This window comes from Meyerozyma guilliermondii, genomic scaffold, assembly GCF_000149425.1.
Source record: "Meyerozyma guilliermondii ATCC 6260 scaffold_2 genomic scaffold, whole genome shotgun sequence".
Taxonomy (NCBI): Eukaryota; Fungi; Ascomycota; class Pichiomycetes; order Serinales; family Debaryomycetaceae; genus Meyerozyma; species Meyerozyma guilliermondii.
This window is the reverse complement of record NW_001809799.1, coordinates 1571507-1590957: the sequence shown is the minus strand read 5'-3', so window position 1 is coordinate 1590957 and position 19451 is coordinate 1571507. Positions and strand designations below refer to the sequence as shown.

General features: G+C 43.3%; 13 protein-coding genes and 1 non-coding gene across 14 annotated transcripts; 6 read left to right on the top strand and 8 right to left on the bottom strand. All coding sequences in view use genetic code 12, as the record gives it.

Annotated features, from left to right (window-relative positions):
* Positions 1–139: 139 nt before the first annotated feature.
* PGUG_02097 (uncharacterized protein) lies at positions 140–5110 on the bottom strand (the record flags this gene model as incomplete). The annotated part of the gene is made up of 1 exon (XM_001486376.1): positions 140–5110. The coding sequence occupies one exon, from the start codon at positions 5108–5110 to the stop codon at positions 140–142; it is 4971 nt and encodes a 1656-aa protein (XP_001486426.2).
* Positions 5111–5452: 342 nt separating this feature from the next.
* Positions 5453–5525, bottom strand: PGUG_05997. The gene has a single exon. It is a non-coding gene; the product is annotated as a tRNA-Thr (tRNA).
* Positions 5526–5818: 293 nt separating this feature from the next.
* Positions 5819–7081, top strand: NDT80 (transcription factor; the record flags this gene model as incomplete). Its single annotated transcript, XM_001486375.1, has 1 exon — positions 5819–7081. One exon carries the CDS (start codon positions 5819–5821, stop codon positions 7079–7081), a length of 1263 nt encoding a protein of 420 aa, XP_001486425.2.
* Positions 7082–7435: 354 nt separating this feature from the next.
* Positions 7436–8599, top strand: LEU5 (coenzyme A transporter; the record flags this gene model as incomplete). Its single annotated transcript, XM_001486374.1, has 1 exon — positions 7436–8599. One exon carries the CDS (start codon positions 7436–7438, stop codon positions 8597–8599), a length of 1164 nt encoding a protein of 387 aa, XP_001486424.2.
* Positions 8600–8640: 41 nt separating this feature from the next.
* On the bottom strand, positions 8641–9306 carry NAT2 (Nat2p; the record flags this gene model as incomplete). The annotated part of the gene is made up of 1 exon (XM_001486373.1): positions 8641–9306. The coding sequence occupies one exon, from the start codon at positions 9304–9306 to the stop codon at positions 8641–8643; it is 666 nt and encodes a 221-aa protein (XP_001486423.2).
* Positions 9307–9468: 162 nt separating this feature from the next.
* On the bottom strand, positions 9469–10812 carry PGUG_02093 (tRNA threonylcarbamoyladenosine dehydratase; the record flags this gene model as incomplete). Its single annotated transcript, XM_001486372.1, has 1 exon — positions 9469–10812. The coding sequence occupies one exon, from the start codon at positions 10810–10812 to the stop codon at positions 9469–9471; it is 1344 nt and encodes a 447-aa protein (XP_001486422.2).
* A 150-nt stretch (positions 10813–10962) lies between these two features.
* Positions 10963–11868, bottom strand: PGUG_02092 (uncharacterized protein; the record flags this gene model as incomplete). Its single annotated transcript, XM_001486371.1, has 1 exon — positions 10963–11868. The coding sequence occupies one exon, from the start codon at positions 11866–11868 to the stop codon at positions 10963–10965; it is 906 nt and encodes a 301-aa protein (XP_001486421.1).
* Positions 11869–12209: 341 nt separating this feature from the next.
* PGUG_02091 (peroxisome biogenesis protein) lies at positions 12210–13568 on the bottom strand (the record flags this gene model as incomplete). The annotated part of the gene is made up of 1 exon (XM_001486370.1): positions 12210–13568. The coding sequence occupies one exon, from the start codon at positions 13566–13568 to the stop codon at positions 12210–12212; it is 1359 nt and encodes a 452-aa protein (XP_001486420.2).
* A 283-nt stretch (positions 13569–13851) lies between these two features.
* On the top strand, positions 13852–14604 carry PGUG_02090 (mRNA splicing protein; the record flags this gene model as incomplete). The annotated part of the gene is made up of 1 exon (XM_001486369.1): positions 13852–14604. The coding sequence occupies one exon, from the start codon at positions 13852–13854 to the stop codon at positions 14602–14604; it is 753 nt and encodes a 250-aa protein (XP_001486419.2).
* Positions 14605–14654: 50 nt separating this feature from the next.
* On the top strand, positions 14655–14933 carry RPL38 (60S ribosomal protein eL38; the record flags this gene model as incomplete). Its single annotated transcript, XM_001486368.1, has 1 exon — positions 14655–14933. The coding sequence occupies one exon, from the start codon at positions 14655–14657 to the stop codon at positions 14931–14933; it is 279 nt and encodes a 92-aa protein (XP_001486418.1).
* A 77-nt stretch (positions 14934–15010) lies between these two features.
* PGUG_02088 (transcription factor IIF subunit) lies at positions 15011–16153 on the bottom strand (the record flags this gene model as incomplete). Its single annotated transcript, XM_001486367.1, has 1 exon — positions 15011–16153. One exon carries the CDS (start codon positions 16151–16153, stop codon positions 15011–15013), a length of 1143 nt encoding a protein of 380 aa, XP_001486417.2.
* Positions 16154–16278: 125 nt separating this feature from the next.
* PGUG_02087 (arginyltransferase) lies at positions 16279–17742 on the top strand (the record flags this gene model as incomplete). The annotated part of the gene is made up of 1 exon (XM_001486366.1): positions 16279–17742. One exon carries the CDS (start codon positions 16279–16281, stop codon positions 17740–17742), a length of 1464 nt encoding a protein of 487 aa, XP_001486416.2.
* Positions 17743–17844: 102 nt separating this feature from the next.
* Positions 17845–18129, top strand: STF2 (Stf2p; the record flags this gene model as incomplete). The annotated part of the gene is made up of 1 exon (XM_001486365.1): positions 17845–18129. The coding sequence occupies one exon, from the start codon at positions 17845–17847 to the stop codon at positions 18127–18129; it is 285 nt and encodes a 94-aa protein (XP_001486415.2).
* A 77-nt stretch (positions 18130–18206) lies between these two features.
* On the bottom strand, positions 18207–19259 carry MUQ1 (ethanolamine-phosphate cytidylyltransferase; the record flags this gene model as incomplete). The annotated part of the gene is made up of 1 exon (XM_001486364.1): positions 18207–19259. The coding sequence occupies one exon, from the start codon at positions 19257–19259 to the stop codon at positions 18207–18209; it is 1053 nt and encodes a 350-aa protein (XP_001486414.2).
* Between the last annotated feature and the right edge of the window lie 192 nt (positions 19260–19451).

Genomic DNA, 19451 nt, shown 5'->3' with positions numbered 1-19451 from the left:
TACAGCTACCTGGAGCTTGTGTCTATTAATTGTAATGAAATCACTTATTGAGTAGCTACGATTGACCTCATTCAATTAAAAGTATGAAAGTTGCCAACCCTTACAGAATGCTTTAATCTCCAAACTTTTCAAATGAGTCTCACCATATGGTAGACCATGTTGCTGGAGGTGGTTTTTTGCTCCAGAAGCTCGAAGGTGCTCTGGGTCCTGTATCATTTTGATCCTGGTTGCTAGGCTGGAACAATGGCTGCGCAAAGGTAGGAATCGACTTATCCAAGAATTCCCAGTATTTTCTCAAAAGATACGGAGCAACAAGTAATGCTGATATGCCCACTAGGATTCCAATGAATACGAAAAAATATCTCCACGCCTGTTTTCGTTGGCGCTTCCTTTGTCGACTATGCAAGTGCTGTGTTCCACTCACATTCAATGAGTTGTGACGAACAAACCAAAACATCATCAACGAGTGTAATTGACCAATATACGGGATAAAGAGCATGGTGCTCAAGCAGCAAAACAAGACATGCCCTAGAAGAAAGTCAAATGCAAAGAAGTTTAGCTCGACTAACTTCAATCCTAATTCTCGGAATGGCTGCGATAAGATGTGCCATCCTAGATGGTGTTGAATCCATCGCCCTGACCACCAAGCAGAATTGGCTTCCAACCTGTCTGACTCTTTGGAAATACACATACTTAGCACAAGCTTCATCAAGTACCGCTGAATGGTGATCACAAGACAGATACACGCCAAACTGCGTGGAAGATTCCATGAATGGATGTACCAGGTTATTTCGATGACAATTACATGTGCCAAGATTGACCAGATATGAGCAACTGCTGCAATAGTATCCGCGAAACGCTTGTTTCTTATCATAGATCCTAGAAGAATGGAGATACCAAAGAGCACAACTAATATTATGATGTTGCTGATTAGTGGGATTGCAACGATCACAGCTACCCGCATCAAAGGATTGACTTTTGATGGCTCAGCTACTCCATTTTGTGAGTTCAAGAACATGTACGGAGCCAAGAAGCTCAAAACGTTGAGAATAGCCTTGGCCAAATTCCATATAGCGAACCTGAACTTGGAGATTGGGTGAACTAAGTCTTCCAGCTCGTTACTTCCAGGTCCTTTGAGCCCAGTCAGCTTTATTATTTGAAACCGAACGTGGCGGACCCAAGAGTTACGGCATCGAGAAAAGTTCCCTCTCCCAAGCCATCTAAGGTACTCTCTATAATCAAGGAAGAACTCCGTTCGGTCAAATTGATGTGGATTAAAAATGAACGGTGAAAGGCACAAGGATAAGCAAGTGATCCAAAACCACAACAAGGATATCTGCCATACTGTGCTGCACGCAAAGATGATTATCAAACTTAAGCGTGAGCCCCAATAAATTGATAACGATGCGTACCTCGAATAAAGCGTGGCGAAAGAAATTCGAGATATGGCATATCCTCTGCCAGTGCTAATGTATCTGGCACCACCATACGACCGATTATCCACGAATGCACTTGCGTATACTTGACAAACAAATACTTCGAATAACGGCGAAAGTGAAATTAAGTGGAAAAAGATTCTTTTAGCGGTTTTCAACACTCCTCGTTCAATAAACTCTTGCATCACCAATGGCGTGAACGAGAGAAAGAAACATATTATGACTGAAAGAACGTAGCGACTGATCCAATCAATTGCTGGCTTGATATTGTAACAGCCTATGGGAGTAGGCTCAGTGAGTCCACTTGTGGTATCACAGACAATGCTCTCATTTCGAAGACTTCCTATGTTAAAGAGGAATATCAGGAATAAATGAATCGAGAGTATTATGAGCACATTGTTAATGTGAAACCCAACATGTGCATAAAAGAAGGAAAACAAGCGATCGGTAGGTAACCGAGTTCCAAAATAAAACTGCTCACGAGATAGCGTTTGTTCAGCCATGCCTGCCCCGATTTTGCTAGTAAAGTTCAAGATTGTATTGAACCCCAAATCACGGCCTTTTCCACACTGAAAATAGTCGGCATGCTTTATTCTTCCTCCACGAGCAATTGCATTCATGCCAGCATAAATGTCCTCATTCAAATGAAGTGAACGTTGCGCCTTGGAAAGTCCGCCTCTAGTGCACATGAAGATCCCGTTTACGAAATCGGGATGGCCATAATGTAACTTGCCTTCCATGAAAGCTAGTGCTCGACCAAACATAGTTCCGAAAGTTTGTTCTTTACCTGCTGCGATATCTCCAAGGGCGCCAACTTGCTCCGAAAAGATATACTCTCGAGCGCCAACAATTGCAACTGGAGGTCTGGTCATGGATGTTCCTCTTACTGGTGCCAAATTTAGCTCCTCAAACTCAGACAACATTGACTTGATTTTCAAACATTCTTCCAAGTAGTTGTCTTGGTTGGAATCTACGACTTGAATGTACTCTCCTCGATAGAACACTGCACTTGTGTTCTGATTGTCAGACTTGCCGTCTCCCAAAATAGGATACCCAGGAAGCCTGATTTTGAATTTTCTGCCATATTGGCTACTTTCGTCTTTTTTGGCCAAGTCCAATAGTGAGCAATAATGAACCAGTTTGTCGCCCTCTTTGATCTCCTCGAGAACTGATATTTTCATTGTGGGGAAATTTTGAGCCATGATTTCGAACGATTGCATTTCTGACTCTGAGAATTTGCTGTGTCGTTGTATCGACACTAGCAATGTAAATTTAGATTCTATGAGTGCTTTCAATTCGTCTTCAAAAGTCAAATGATGAATGTGGTTGATGCAATCTTCGTGCTCCGCTTTGTATAATTCGGCAAGCGCATGTCTATAATTCATGAAGCCGGAAACTGTTCGGTATAAAGTTTGAGAGCGTAAGGATGCCCATATCCTTGTTCTTAAAGTACTTTCCGGGTCTGCGAATTTGAAACCGTAATACTCATAAGGCAAATTATCATAGTCTGTTGTACCTTCCGAAGTTAGAGGAATTGGAAACCTACAACCGAACTTTTCATCGTCAGCGACTCTAGTGTCTCGAACGAAATTCGTCCAGTCCGAGCTCAGTAAACTCTTGAGGTAGTCAAGCAAGGTGATCTGGGTTTGCTTAGATCTTCTGATCACCTCTTCGATGCTAAGAAGTATACTTTCTGAATAGTGTGGGATCAATACGGTGAATGCTGGACAAGCGTCTGTGGTGAAATCTGCGTTACAGAGAGGCGAACTTAACGATTGTGCAAAATATGAGATTCGTCTCTTTGCTTCACCTAATTGAGGAAAGTATTCATCCGAGTGGATAGCATGATTGTGACTGAAGAAGTTAATAGGTGCCTTAACATCAGCTGAACTTTGAACAAAGTCCGTATCGGGGAGTTGATACATTAATGCTGAGGCTTGGTCAACTGATATCAAGTGGTCTCGATACATGGAGTACACAATAGCATTCCACATGTGGCTGGCTGCCACTATTGCGTCTCCCACGCTGTCAACGTTGACTGTTTTGGATATCAACCTTTCCGGTAGCTGGGAAAACACCGACTTCCACAGCGTAAATATAGAATTGCCATTCTTTATGGCAATTACTATGGAAAGCATGCAAGTGCAGAGAACGTACCACAAGTACGTATCAAGGAAGAAAAGTACCAAATCAGTGACGAATATAAACGCAAGCGTTATTGTGGGCTGATAACGGCACGAAAGTGTACCCAATATGGAATCACCATGACACCTAGTCATTCTCAAATGGGATAGAACCTTGACTGGATCCTTGACAGATAATGTCAAGAAAAAATACGACTCCAAGAATTTCAAGGTGAATACCAGAACCCATAGTGAAGCAGAAACTGCCTTGGTTCTCGTGGGGAGTTTTTGGAAGTCTGAAGTAAAAGCATGATGTGAATTGGGCTGGGATGGAAGTATGCAAGAGAAGTATTGTGCGGGAGGAACAAGCACTAGGTATAGGAAAGTGGCAGCAGAAATCCCAAACTGAATGATCCCTATTAGGTGACCCGACCTTGAATAGACATCAGCAGGCAATATCCACAAAAGATAAAAGGACGGTCCAAGATTCAAGGCCAGAAGAGCCATGAGAAGTAAACTTCTTCCCAATACAGATGGCGCTCCTGGAAACTTTCTTGGTACGAATCTAAGTTCCATCATGCAACTCACAAGGGCAATTGTCGATGCTAATACTCCACCTAATGAAACCACTGACCAAATAACATGAGGTGGAGGCGTGTTGTCGTACTCTGGGCTGTATTCTTTTGTGTACAATGAGAGTGAATTGCAACTGGTAAAGTACCAGAACATTGTCAAGTGTGTAATCCATACCCTACTGAAGTTGGTCAAAAGGTGAGACCAGGTGCGTACTTCCCTGTAGGATTTGAAGAAAGCTTTGTTCCAATCAATTTTGTCAAAGCATGGGTATCGGTCCAGTGCAGCCATATCATAGAGCCTGCCCGAATCGACCACTAATTTCTGGAGGTTTTCATTATACCAGAAAAACAGATTCATATCGTCGTATCCTATGATACGAGCATGGTCCCGCCTTCTCCGAATCCAGTTTCCGTCTTTTAGTTTGTATTGTTGTTCCCTCAAGAATTCAAACAAAGGTACAATCGTGTGGTCAAGAAATGGTTTTGCAATCGTGATCCTGTCCTCTGCCATATAGTAGTCGAGACAGCACTTGTAAATGAAGCAAATGCATTCTGGCATGAATCTGATATTGCTGGCTTCTCCCCATATTAAGAGGTACAAGGCAACTTCAGTTACGTACATCTTGCAAGCTGTATTAATGTTTTCGTTTTTAATTATCCTTTCGGGCCCATCACTCCCATCTTGTTTGCAAGCTGCCTTGAGCCATTTCCTGTAGTTTGAAGAGGTTCCAACGTAGTCTCGATGTATTGTAGTCAAAGCAACGTAAAAAGAAGACCTGCTAGCGCGAGAGTTTAGTTGGGACATGAAGAGATCGTACACATTTCTCACATTATCTCCCTGAAAGATGAACACATCTCCTACTGTGTTGAAGATTTCGACTATATCATCATCTGATAAAATACGTTCATCTTCAACCGGTAAAGTTTCATAGCCTGGACAGGTAAGGAATGAGTCGAGATCCAGATTTAAGCTCATTTTGCAAAATTGTGAAAATTTGTAACAAAATAAAATTGAAAAAGATTTGAAGTGACAAGTACTTCTTCAACTATCTCACTGGTTCTAAACTCTTGAAAAACTCCCGTTTCTTGTGATAGAGGTAAGCAGAGCTGTTTGTGGTTCGAGTTGGCTGCGAAAAAGGTTGCAATACTGCATATTACACATTTGGTATATCAAGGCCAAATAACACTCATTCATACCCTTTCTCCAATTAAGTATAAAGAGACCCTTGTAACCCTCGAGCTGACCGATGTCAGCTATAAACATCATTGTTTAGCCTCAAATTTGTTACTCCGGTAAAAATTTCAAAAATAAAAAAAATGCCTTCAGCCAGATTCGAACTGACGATCTCCTCATTACTAGTGAGGTGCCTTACCAACTTGGCCATAAAGGCGCTTCTTGCTTTTTCTCTCTCCAAATACTATCTCAGGTTTCGTCGCGCACTCTTTTTAAAATTACACAAACTCCTCATTTCTTGATAAGGAACATAGCACAAAACTAGGTTTCGTTTGGTTGCAGGTTGAGGCTGCAATCAAGGTCACATATTCTTGCAAAATTACCTCCATCATAAAAGCAACTTACACGGCTACTCTTACCAAGAAGCTGGCTATCATTAACTCTAGAAAAAATTTTTCTCGTCATCGCCAACGCTTCTATCAATAACATTGGACTTTAATTGCTAAAATAATGAACTTACTGGGCGACCATATCCCCGACGATGCTACTACGGCCGCGGCAGTTGCGGCTGCCAATTCTGTTGGCCACCTTCCTTTGAAAGTTGAGGATACTCTTCATTCGTATGTTTCTCATGATCACCATTTGCAGCCTCATGCCCATCACCAGCTGCACCAGCACCACTCACACACACTAGCAGAGCAGCACCACGCCCATCAGCTAGCAGAGCATCACCATCCACATGTACACCATGATCAGGACCATTTGAACGCTCAAATAAGTCAATTGTCGCAACACCAATTGGCACAACATTCGTTAGCACAACAGTTGCAACACCCATTGAGCCAGCTCAACCATAGTCACCACCACCTTGAAATGCTAGCACAAGCCAATGAGGCAGACCTTCTCGAAGCTACCAGCCGTAAAGTTGCTCCACGCTCTAGCGACCTTTTCAAAGTGGGACCACAGTTTTCAGAGACAAGACACCACCAAGACATATATTGCAAGAGTAATGACATGGATGTGAATCCTATACTAGGAGCACGTATAGATCGAGGATTCGAAATGGGGGAGACTGGAACCTGGATAGGTTACAAAAGAAACTACTTTACCCTAGTTTCCAGTTTCACATTCGAGAACTTTGATTTCGAACGTTTTTTACACAACAAATTCTACACGTATGAGAAACTGTCAAGATCATCTGTTGGTGAAAACAAGGTTGAAATCAGCTACTTTGCCATTAGACTTGTTGCTAAATGTTCAGACGATGACGTCTCTATCAGTTTAATTCAACACACTCCAAAGCGGGACAAGGGCCCTCAATTCCCCCCACCAATATACCCAGCTGTTCCTGGAAACCTCCCAGATCACTCTACAGTACGTGCTTCTTGCAACAAGCGCAACAATGGGAAAATTGAAAACATGAACAAAATCTTTTACTTTGATCGAGCCGAATACTATCACAATGCCAACTTGAATGCATTAAAAGACAATTCCGTGCTCAAGAACTATCCAAGTGACTCGATAGCGAGAGTCGCTCGTTTTGAACGTATCCAATTTTCGTCTTCGATTCGGATCAAATCAACCTCGGTCAATTCGCGATACTTCACTCTCCACGTCGAATTATTGGGAATCATCGAGGACGAAGATTCTCAGATTCAGCCCATACTTCTATCATCAATCGAAACACCCCCATTGATTGTAAGAGGTAGATCACCTTCCAATTACCACAAAGACAGAACCTCCGGGTATCGACCTCATGGCCCAGGACACTAAGCCACTTTAGTCTCTCGAAAGGCAGTTTAAATCTTTGAATTGACCTAATACATAGTGAAATGTAATATACCGACCATTAATCAACCGCAATCACCTCTGCTCATGCTTCAACTCGTCTGACCAACCACACCAACTCCGTACAAAATGTCCTGCAGGGGGACGGGCCAACCCCATATTCTCATCACCAACTAACACGCCGCCGACATCACAACTTAAATCACACATACCGCATAGTTACCGCCTGTTTTTAAACAACAAAATATTGCATTCTAGGACCCTAGTATCCTTTCCTGACGTTTTGGGAATATAGTGGATACCTTGAAGTGTCAAAAATTCTACTCTAGCCTCGGGAAAATGTCAGAAAAACCGATATCTCTGTCACTAGATGGCAGTCTAATTCGACAGAGAGCATCTACCAATGACGGGGACTCAAAAAAGGTGAAGATTATCGACAAACAATCGGTGGAGTACATCGTGCGCTCAGGAATAGCCGGTGGAGTGGCTGGCAGTGCCGCCAAAACCCTCATTGCTCCTCTTGATCGAATAAAGATTTTATTTCAAACGTCAAATCCAGACTTTTTGAAGTATCGAGGCACGTTCTCCGGCTTCTACATGGCTGGGAAATCAATATGGAAAAACGATGGAATTCTTGGCCTTTTTCAAGGACACTCAGTAACTTTATTACGAATGTTTCCATATGCTGCTATCAAATTTGTGAGTTACGAGCAAATAAGAGCAATATTGATACCACATGATGCATACGAGACGGGATTTCGTCGGTTCATGACCGGTTCACTTTCTGGGTTGGGATCGGTGTTTTTGACTTATCCATTGGATTTGATCAGAATAAGAATGGCATTCGAAACAAAACATGTTCATACACGGGGCCACAACCACTTGACCCTTCGTCGTGGTAAACTTATCTGTACGATCCAAGACATATTTGCTGAGATTCCAGCTAGGAGAGCCAATGATCCAAAATGGTTAAAGTTCATGAGAAATACACTTCCACAACCACTCGTTTCCATTTCGAACTTTTATAGAGGTTTCGCCCCCACTATCCTTGGCATGATACCATACGCTGGGGTATCATTCTTCACTCATGACCTCATTCATGACATTTTCCGTTCTCGTTATTTGGCTAGCTGGGCTGTTCTGGGATCTTCAGACAAATCTTCCAATATAATTCGAAAATCCTCGAACAAAAACGAGGTGAATTCGAGAGATTCAAGGAAACCACTCCGAGCCTATGCCCAGTTGATAGCTGGTGGACTTGCAGGAATGTGTTCTCAAACTGCGGCATACCCATTTGAGGTGATTCGTAGAAGAATGCAGGTGGGAGGTGCAATCAACCAGGGACAATTTCTTTCGTTTAAAGAAACGACTCGGTTGATTTTCCGGGAGAGTGGATTGAAAGGATATTTTGTTGGATTGACGATTGGATACATGAAAGTGATTCCCATGGTGGCATGCTCATTTTTTGTATATGAGCGGAGCAAAGCATTCTTGGGGATTTGAAAATAGACCTATATACATATATTTATTAGAAATGTACCACTTCAAAAGAACCAACTAAACCATCTCTTCTTACCATTGGGTCTGGTGCCGAACTTGGGATTGGCGGCAGTAAAGTCCTTGATGCCTTCCTTGGCAATGTTTGCTGTAGTGGCAAGTTTATCAGTGCCAATACGGAAGCCCCACTTTCTTAAAGTCTTCACAATTCCCGGGGTGATAGCAGCTGCGATGGGAAGTCTAACGAAAATGAACGATTTATGAATACCATAGGCTATAGCAAACTCGGTCCACGAGAACAGATTGCGAAGAGTCGACCATAAGGATTCATTTTTTGGCTTGGGAATATTGTCGGACTCCATTTCTTCATGAATCTTGTTGATTTCTTGTCTCTTTTTGAGTTCTTCATCGCTCACTCCGTAGCCGAATTTTTGTTTAACTTTATTTTCATAGAACTCAATCTCTTCTTGGCCCATAGAGTGGACCAAAACGTAGAATATGGGAAGATCAATGGCCGTGAGGGCCAAATAAACACCCAATCCCGCGTATCCATATTCTTTCATGAGTGCTTTAATACCGCTGGGCTTCTTCTGTGGTTTAGCTTGAGTAGAATTGAAGCGCTTCATGTATATGTTACTACGAGGAGACCTCAAAACCGAGGTTCCGTACCGCCCGAAGACGGGGTTTCGCACAAATGGTCGAATACGCCACATGGTTCGTTTGCGTCAAGTGGCAATGAATATTTGAATTCGGTATGCGGATGCAGGCCGATGGTTGCGAAATTGAGGAAATGAATAGGTAGGCGAACGGGTAGGCGAACAGAGCATTAGAGTCAAATGATGTGCTTGTGGAAGTGCATATCGGTACATTCTATGCTATCTGTATTGGCTATAATATCTTTCTTCCTCGAACCGCTTTTCAACCCGCTCTATTACTTCCAGGTCGTAGCATTCTTCAACTTTTTCTCCACCCTTCAACACATGATCTTCATGGTACCGTTGCTCTTCCTTGGTCAAAACAACAACATTTTGAAACGAAATCGGCTTTTTTGGATCCCATCGAGAAAGAGTCAATTTGGTGGAGTACAACGAAACTGGAGACTTTCCATGGAACACCTCCTCCAAGATGTAACTTACATCACTTAATGCTATGGGAACCCTTTGATCTGGCTCTCCTATACGAGACTGCTGGCCGGCCAAACTTTGAAGAAGACTATCATATATCTTGTAGCGGTTCTTTCCCTCAATTGGTTCTATTGGATAGCCAGCGACGGACGTGATGATGTATGTTGCGAGAGTTAATCCGAACATTCCCGGCATGGTTCCCAACACGGGAAGAATCCGAACTCGAAAGTTCTGAATTGCTGAAAGTTGATCGACATCTCCCTTTTCAATTTCAGACTCGGATAATGGAAGGAGCTGTGCTTTCCTAGGGTCGGGTTTTTCCGCAGAGAAAACCACTGGTATATCGGAGATGATTCCTCTCTTCTTGAGTCGTACTCTCACAGATCGTGACAATGGGTCCTCTTCAGTTTTTGAAATATCAGAGATATTAATGCGAGATGGGTCTGACTTGCAAGCAGCTCCACCCGATGAGATCACTTTGAGTCCTTTTTCGTGGCAGAATGCCAACAAATCTACCTTGGTATCAATGTTATCAATGCAGTCGACAACATATGTTGGCCGGAAATCTCCACCGAAAATCAATTCTTCAGCTGACTTTAAATTCCATAACTGATTTATTCCTTCAACATGAATCCAAGGGGCAATTTGTTTCAAATGGGTTTTGAGACACTCCACCTTTGGAGTTCCTACATCGGAGATGGTAGCAACTGCATGTCTGTTCAAGGAACTGAGGGACACTTGGTCGAAGTCTACGACTCTCAACGCTCCCACACCCGAACGAGCTAACATAGTAGCAACCCATGAGCCGACTCCTCCAGCACCAACAACCACTATACGCTGCTCTCGTACCTTGCTCATACCCTCAGGAGACAAAAATGCATAGTTTCTTGCTAGTTGTTCCAAAATAAGTTCTTCGTCGTAAGTGCTCCTTGAAATGGTCTTTTTTGGCTCCACTTTTGTGATATTTGAACGACTGGAGTTATAAAGGTAACGAAATGCCTCGATAATTACAGCAGTGGTGGCCGCGGTCACCCCTATCGCAGTCAAGATCCGTCCTCGTTCATTCATGATAGTTGAAAAGTTCGCGATGAGCATCGCTGAAATCGAGTAATGACATACAGCTAAAATCACAAAGTATATGGAACATAGCTAAATCGAATAATGGAACATAGCTAAATGTCATTAAAACAGATTGAGTGACTACAGACTCTTCAAATTCATATCTCAATTCTTACATTACTATACTTATAACTTGGCGTTGGCGTCTCTGGCAACAGTGGACTTGATCAAACCGTTGGGGTCAGAAGATGGGTAGAATAACTCGTCATTGCTCTCAATTCCCTTCCACTTCAAGTCGAACAAAACAAAATGGATGTTAGGAAGAACGTAGTCCACCTTGGACACTTCAGGAACCAACTTGAGGATCTTGGTGGACATATTGTACATGGTTGCTTGGACTGAAGGAGAGTTTTCCAAGGCGAACAATTCAAGAGTGGTGTTTCTAGCAGCGTCGTAGGTGTTGTCGAAGAGGCCCTTGTCAGCAGCCTTGAAAACATCATCCAAAGTAGACACTTTCTTAGGATCGAAAGTCCAGGTTGAAGCCACGGAAGTGGATAATATTCTGTCCTTGGTGGGCTTCAAGGTGGTGTAGTCACACACGTTGTAACCGTAGAACATAGAACCAGTCGATTTGAGCACGGTCAAGTCCTTGATAGACGATTCAAGCACCAACTTTCCCGATCTGTCATAGTTCAAATAAGTGTTTCTGGTTTCTGGGCCATCGTGGCGGAAAGAATGGGCATGTGGCTTACCATTGACATCAAAACGAGTCCATCTAGCTTGCTGAATAGTGATTTCGATTCCGGAAACATGAGAGTACTTGTTGATGAAATGCTTAGCTAAATGAGCCGCAAATCTCTCAATGGGCCAAACATCGGTGGTCTTGGCCTCTACCAACACAGTATTCTTAACGGTATCAGTTGGAACAATTGGTGAGTTGTCTGCTTTGGTATATGAAATATCAAAATTTCCTCTTAATAACACCTGAACATTTGCTTGAAGAATATCTTGTTCTTTTGGATTGCTAGGATTTTTCTTGACTTTTAAGAACTTGACGTTTCCCTTTCCGTATGAAGATGCGACCAAAGACATTGTAAATCTTGATTACTCGATGGGAGTATGTTATCTTTTTATACCCTTATCGCCTGGTACGTTCCTGCAGGTGTATCGGCGATCGCCGAGACTGCGATAGCGGCTGCAGGAACCGGTGTGCCGGTTGAAGGTGATTAGGCACCATGGCACCATAGGCGCATGGCACTAAGGTTGCGCAGGGGCCGATAAGAGCAAATTAGAAATTCACTAGAAAACCACAGCTACGCAAATGTTGAGCCTACAGGATTCCTACAGGATTGGAGATCGCAACTGAAATTGCGAACATCGAGGACCAATGATAAGGTTGATAGCAGTACGTAAGCAACTCTAATACTAGGCATCTAGTCGTTCTTCTTATCCTGGACGAGTGGAGACTTTTCGTCTTCGAGAGAGGCGTGGATGGCATCGTCGTCGACTTCACTGGTGATACTGACATCAGATTCGGCAAACCGAAGTTTTTTACCTGATTTTTGGTCAGAAGATTCAAGAGGAATATCAATTGACTTCTCTGATTCCTTTTCTGTAGTTCCAGCTTTGGCAAAAGTCAATTCGGCTGTGCGTACCCACCGTCTTCTTCTAGTATACTTGGAGTACGAGTCCTCTGTAGATGGCTTTTTCCATACATTGTCATAGTAAATGAACCCTTCATCAGGGCCAGGATCAGCAGTGGTCTTTGATCTTTTGTTTAAAGTGATAGCACCATCGTTGGTAAGGTCGAGGCGCCAGGACTTATCGACCCATCTCCATGTTGCACCCGAAGCCATAGGCATTGCTGAAGAGCCAGAAGAGTAGTCATTGTCTGGGCTTGGGAGTTCAAACTTATCTACCGAAGGGCTCTCGTTGAGGAATTCATCGGTCCAAGGTGCTCTTTCGTATGAAAGAAGGTTGGCGGTCCAGCCTATACCCAACCACCGTCGCTGATTTTCGTAAACGACATAGGCAAACCGTACCGGCTTATTAGGATCACCCAAGCCGTTATTAGTGTTGCCCTTTTGCACCTTGGCGAAAGCGGCTGCAAAAATGTGGTTACGGTTCTGGAAGTCAAGGCCGGTCAAGTAGAAACAAATGAGACGAGCAATTTTGAGCTTCCAAATGATCCGACGAGTTACTCTCATGTAGACAGAGTGATATGTCAATAAATACACCCCAACCACAAGCAAAATTGTCCGGGGAGGAATCACCACAAGTGTAACGATAAGGTAGAGTGGAGTGAGGAAAACGGTGGTGAAAAGTAGCCGTTTAATATCGTGAGCCGACAACGCCAACGATGTAATTGGATCCAACAACATATCTGCCTTGATACAGGTGGTGGTAAGGGCCTGTACTACGTCGTCCAACGTTGGTTTCAGGTTGGTCTCCTGAGTGATTTTGTGGTTCAAAAGAGCATAGAGTGCCAAGATGGCCACCACAACAAGATGCCCACTCCACGTAATAATGTTTTCAAAGTACACCACCAAGAGCGAGTACATGCACACTATGATCAAATTGACCCAATAATCATCGTTGGTCCATGTGAATATCGACAACGCTTTGTTGACGATCAAAAGGTACGGGTATGATTTCACCAACGACTTTGCAACTGTTGGTGGAGTTGACGACAAGAGTGGAGATGCCTGGGGTTTCCCCGTGGGAGCCCCCGGTTCAGCAGTAAATCTGGCTCGCACTTCTGTCTTACCATCGGAGGATCTTCGTTCCGACATGACAAAAGGACGGCAACTAGAATGATTAAAATGGAGGATGCAAACGAATAAACCGTTGAAAGACGCTAATTACCAATTGAAGATGAGTAGAACAACTGTTTGGATGGTGTCAATGGGTGGTGTGGTCACAAAAATGCCTAAAAATTCAAATGGTGTAAATTGCCAATCCTGATTTGCTTCTCAGTTGCTTCAAATTTTTGGGTCGTTAGCTTATCGCGAACACCCACACAACAGCAAAATAGTCAGTTACGTGCGACTAAACGTTGCAGTTGGTGCTAGAGTAATGGATTTCTCAAACCTACTAGCTCAGGAAATCCGCCACAAGCGAAAAGCTGCTCAACACTCATCCTCCCGCAAAAGGCACCTGAAGCATGTGAAGACAGGCGTACAGGACGAGCAGTTGGACAAAGAAAGGGGGGAGGAGAACAGGGAGCGAGAAGAGAAAGAAGAAGGAACAGACGACAAAGGACACGTTAATGACAAAATTGAGCCAAGTGACCAAAAAAGTCCCGATTTTGACCGTAAGCATGAACTCACGCAACACCAATATAATCAGCAGCAGACCAAAGAAGAAGCTACACCAAGTCTATTCGACAAACAGGAAATAGCAGATGGAAATCTTCAAGATAAGATAGCCACTCAGTGCCGCAAGTACATAAAAAGCATGTTATACGCTTGGGATGACGAAGTGCAACTGGTACCAGATTCGCAGCCAAGCGCACAACTCCTAATTGAAACCAAACGAGATATGGTTCCATTACTTTACAAGCTACGCACTGGAACCATACACAAAGACTTACTCACATCATTGGCCACTACCCTCTACTATCTCCAAATTAACGATATGTTCCATGCGAACGATTCATATATGAAAATGAGTCTTGGAAATGTTGTGTGGCCAATTGGAATTGTTGGTGTGGGTATCAGGGAGACCACCACCATCAAGCATGCTAATGTGATGATCGATGATACCACCAGAAGGTGGATTACTGCCGTTAAACGGTTAATTACTAGAAAAGAGAGGCACGTGACATAAATCACACGCACCGAGCCAGGGCACCAACCCCGCGCCTCGTAGAAATTTTCATGGTGAAAACCGCACCCTCCATTATCACCAAAGTATCTACCATGGCTCGTGAAATCAAGGACATCAAGGAATTCGTCGAATTGGCCAGAAGAGCTGACATCAAGTCTGCTACCGTCAAGGTTAACAAGAAGCTCAATGCTAACGGCAAGAAATTCAGACAAACCAAGTTCAAGGTTAGAGGTTCCAGATACCAATACACCTTGATTGTCAACGACGCTGCCAAGGCTAAGAAGTTGCAACAATCCTTGCCTCCTACCTTGGAGATCAAGAACTTGTAAGGGAGTTTGGTATGTCATGTATTGAGTAAGGTTCTATAATAATATTTCATATTTTGAAAATTTTCTAGGTGTAGAGGTTAAACCACATCCTCCATCTCTAAATCATCTTCATCTTCGTCTTTTCCATCGTTCTCATTCAAACCGGCTGCTCTTTCGGCTTCACTCAACTTCTTGTACTCAGGCCGTAAACTATACTTGGAGGTGTACGGCCCCTTCTTAATCAAGATCGCGATGGAATCAAGACATTCCTTGAGAAAAGACTCGGGCTGCCTCGTTCTCTCTTTCAATCCTTTCATAGACCAGTATTCGTACTCCTCAAATAACCGGAACAAGAGATCCAAGAGATCCTTTCTAGGCATACGCACCGCTCTGCCTTCAATCTTGCTTCTAGGTACAGTGGTAGTCTTTAAGAATACCGAAGCATTGCCTCCACGAACCGAGGGACCAGCGTTCGACTGAAGAACACCTGGGATTTCGTTCAAAAGAGTTACACGGGGTCTAGGCTTCGCTACCTGAATGTTCTGCCTTCTATTGAGGAACTTTGAGTACTGACGGTCGTTTTTAGATGGTACAATTTGACAATCGTGGCAGATTTTACCGGAAAGTTTCGTCTTCTTAGGGATGGTCTTGACAATTGGCACAAATTTCTCACCAGCATCGTTCCCAGTAGTGGAATTGGAATACAGCGAGTGTCCTCGTGGGGCCAGAGCCAGCTCCATATCTTGTTTAAACTGCAATTCTTCCTTAAGAGGTTGCAATTTGGGCAAATCGGGCATGTTCAAAACCTCGGTTATTCCATTATTATCTTTAAATTTGCTCAAGTTCTCTTCACTGAAAACGTACGAATTTTTCACCTGAGTATTGAGCATAGGAACGTCGTATTCGTGCGGAATAGAATCGTCAGATTGATCCAGCAAGACCAACTTGACTTGAAGTTTGCCCCCATTAGCAGGTGATCCTTGTCTAATCTTAATCTTGGCCAATTCCTTGCCACTGAGAGCATTGATATCTGACCATTTCGATGCCAAGTACCTAGGAAGCTTCACCAACCATATTTTTTTATTACCACTAGTAAGGTTCATGTCAAGCGACTCATTTTCTTCCAAATAGCTCTCGGGATCCGACAACAATCCGTGATCCTGGCCACCAGGAGAATTGGACTCGTCTTTTTTTAACTTAAAATTACCATTTTCTTTCTTGACGCGCTGCGGACTGCTCATGGATGATCACTATATGTACAGATGCAATGATGCTGGAATAAAGTTACAGATATGACGACGATTATTGATTATGGTTGTTGCCGTTTAAATGGCAACTTACTATAATAAATCTGTCGCAAATCATTATGAATATATACACCAGTACACCAATACAATTGTCAGTTTGCAGCACGAACTATGACTACGTCTACCTCAGGTATTTGATGAATGATGATATTTTGATTTTGCTGGCGCCCATGTACATGGAGGACCGCCATTGTGGGTACTGTAAGGGAAGTAAACAGGACCATTGGGCCCTTGAAAGTTGGCTGAAAAAGAATAAACCTGCATCTTCCGTCACCATTGGAATGTCTGTAGAGCAAATGACGTGCCAACAATATGATATATTGATGAACAAGGGCTTCAGACGATCGGGGACCTTTCTTTATAAACCAGATTTGCTCAGAAACTGCTGTCGCTTGTATACTATACGAACCAATTTGGAGCAGATGAAGGTTGCAAAGCTGCATCGGCAGGTAGTGAATCGATTTGTGAGAGCTATCAGTGACGAACTTGGCGAGGAACCGAAAGGGGAGGGCAAATCAAATAAAAAGTTTTCGTTGAAATCTCTCATTGAAGCCGAAAAGGCATCTTCAAGGTTCCATACCCATTTTGAACCAGCAGCATTTACGAACGAAAAGTACCAATTGTACAAAAAGTACCAAATGGCAGTGCATAATGACAAGGAAAGTGACGTTTCACAAGCTAGCTTTAAACGGTTTCTTTGTGACACCCCATTTCCGCAGAGAGAAGTTGAAGGAACTAAGCAGCATTTTAAAGCACTCAATTCTTGGGTTCAGCAATGGCCCGAGATATCCACAATGACAGATCGCCGCGTGGGTCCCACTCACGAGTGCTACTACTTGGACAACAAGTTGATTGCAATCTCTGTGGTGGACTTTCTTCCTACAGGTGTTTCCTCGGTTTATTTTATTTGGGACCCAGATTATGCTCACCTATCATTAGGCACATTATCTGGCTTACGGGAGCTACAAATGTGCCAGGAGCTCGATTTGGGCTACTATTACCTTGGATATTACATTGATGACTGCCAAAAAATGAAGTACAAAGGACAATTTGGTGGTGAGATTCTAGATGTCTGCAGTGGAAATTACTATCCCCTTGAAAGAGTCAAAAAACACATTGAAAATGGCCGACTTTTTGTCATTGATCAAGAAAAGTCAAAGCTGTCCGAATTGGTCAATATAAGCGAGCAAGTATTCGGAGACAATGCACAGACCTACAGTGACTCGAAGCAAGCATTAAAGCTACTATCAGAGAGGTACAATGTCGGTCAACCAATGAGAAAATCATTGGCACTTCCAGACGTGGTTCCAGGAATCCATTCGTTTCTGGAAATTCTTGAGTGGTATGATCAAGGCGCAATCACCGAAAATTTTCCCTTTATAATTTTTCTGGCAATGACTGGAGTGAGGTCTAGAAAAGAAGCAGAAATGGCCGAAAGTGATAGAAGGTTATTTGTTGACACGCTTCGGCTCATCGGCTTAGAATTATCGGCTAATGCTATCGTATTCTTCACTTTTCCATAGTGACCTGACCGCGCCGCATTCCATGAGGCGTGTTCCCCACAATTGGTGGTCTCCCCACAATATAAAAGCGGTGAGAATCAACGTCAATTCCCAACTGAAATTATGAGTAGAACAAAAAAATGGACTGTCCACGAGGCTGCTGGTGACGCCAAGTGGTTTACACACAATGGACACGCGAACACTGATCCCACTAAAGTGAAGAAACTGGGAGCAGGAAATTACAATTGGGGTCGTCCAGGCGATGAACTTGAAGACGATAAAGATTGGGAAACAGTACACATGTTTGGCAAGTCTGCAAGACGTAATTCCAATCATAGTCAGCACGAAATGAACTTGAGAATGTTGAACGATCAATTGGACAATTCGTTGTTCGCAGAGGCATTATAAAAGTAGTATATAGCTGCTAGTAACGAGTACATGGCTAACGAATAAATAACGCTCATTTGGCATTTAAGTTCTTATGCTTACTTGGCATAAGACTCCTTGGCGAGAATTGTAGCTTCGATTTCGGCTTTCCAACCCTTTTTCTTTTGTCTGTCTTCGTACGCTTTCTTGTTACTGAGGACTCGGTTGACAATGTATTCTGCGTTCATGTGGTCGTACTTGTGGCTTGGAATAGTTCGAAGCAAACCTCTGGGCTCAATTTCTGAGTATGGATCTTCTTCTAAGGGAGTAGGACCATGGTAAACAGCATTGATCTTTGCTGGAAGCTTTGACAAAAACTGCTCCGTGGGACTGTAAGGAGCTCCCAAGATGATGCCGTCCACGTAACGACACTGAAGCACGCAAAGAGAACGTTCATAGAGGTTCATGATGGGATAATTGAGACCCTTGATCTCATTAGTGGCACGGTCGTCGTGAATACCAACGATTACTGCAGCGTTTTCCTTTTCTGCTTGCTCTTTAACCATCTTTAAAGCCGTGATATGGCCCGAGTGAAAGAGATCAAAACCCCCATCGATGTAAACCGCCGATTTGTACGATTTCTCAGTGGCAGACGAAGGCTTGACAAGCTCACGTACGGTTCCATCTGTCAAGTAACAGTAGACACCAGGTCCAGGCTTCCTACCAGTCTCGTCACTGGCATAGCGTGAGTACTTTGTCAAGTTATCTCCTTCGAACAACGGGTGGTTTTCGACAGATACAATTGGTATAAAGTGGTGATTTTTGCTCATCAATAACATGCGGCCCACGAGGTCAGTGGTCAGAATATTAGGTGTTCTTTTAACCACCACAAAACGACCCAAGTCTTTCACCACCTTGTAACAATCCTCACCATTAGCATCAGAGGTAATATCGTCGCCATGAACAACGTATTTACAACCGTATTGGTCCATGACATCTGGTGAAGTGACATACGGAGCACCAGGAACGGCCTGGGTTACCCACCTACAAGCGGTCACGGCAGCGACTCTCTCATCCAATTTCATCACCACTGGTCCCTTATTATGGAGAATTTCTTCGTCAGTGTGAACTCCAACGTAGAGTTTGTCTCCGAGCAGTCGAGCTTGAAGCATGGCTCCGGCGTGTCCTGAGGTTAGTATACCAAACAATTAAACATCAGAATAGTACGTACCATGGTGAGCGAAATCAAAACAGCCATCGACCCAGATCCTGCATTTTTCAATGCCTTCTGGAGGTTCAAACATGAGTTGCGTGTTCTGTTGCAGGCTGCGCGGGTAGTTGGTGATAAATACAGGACGTTGAAT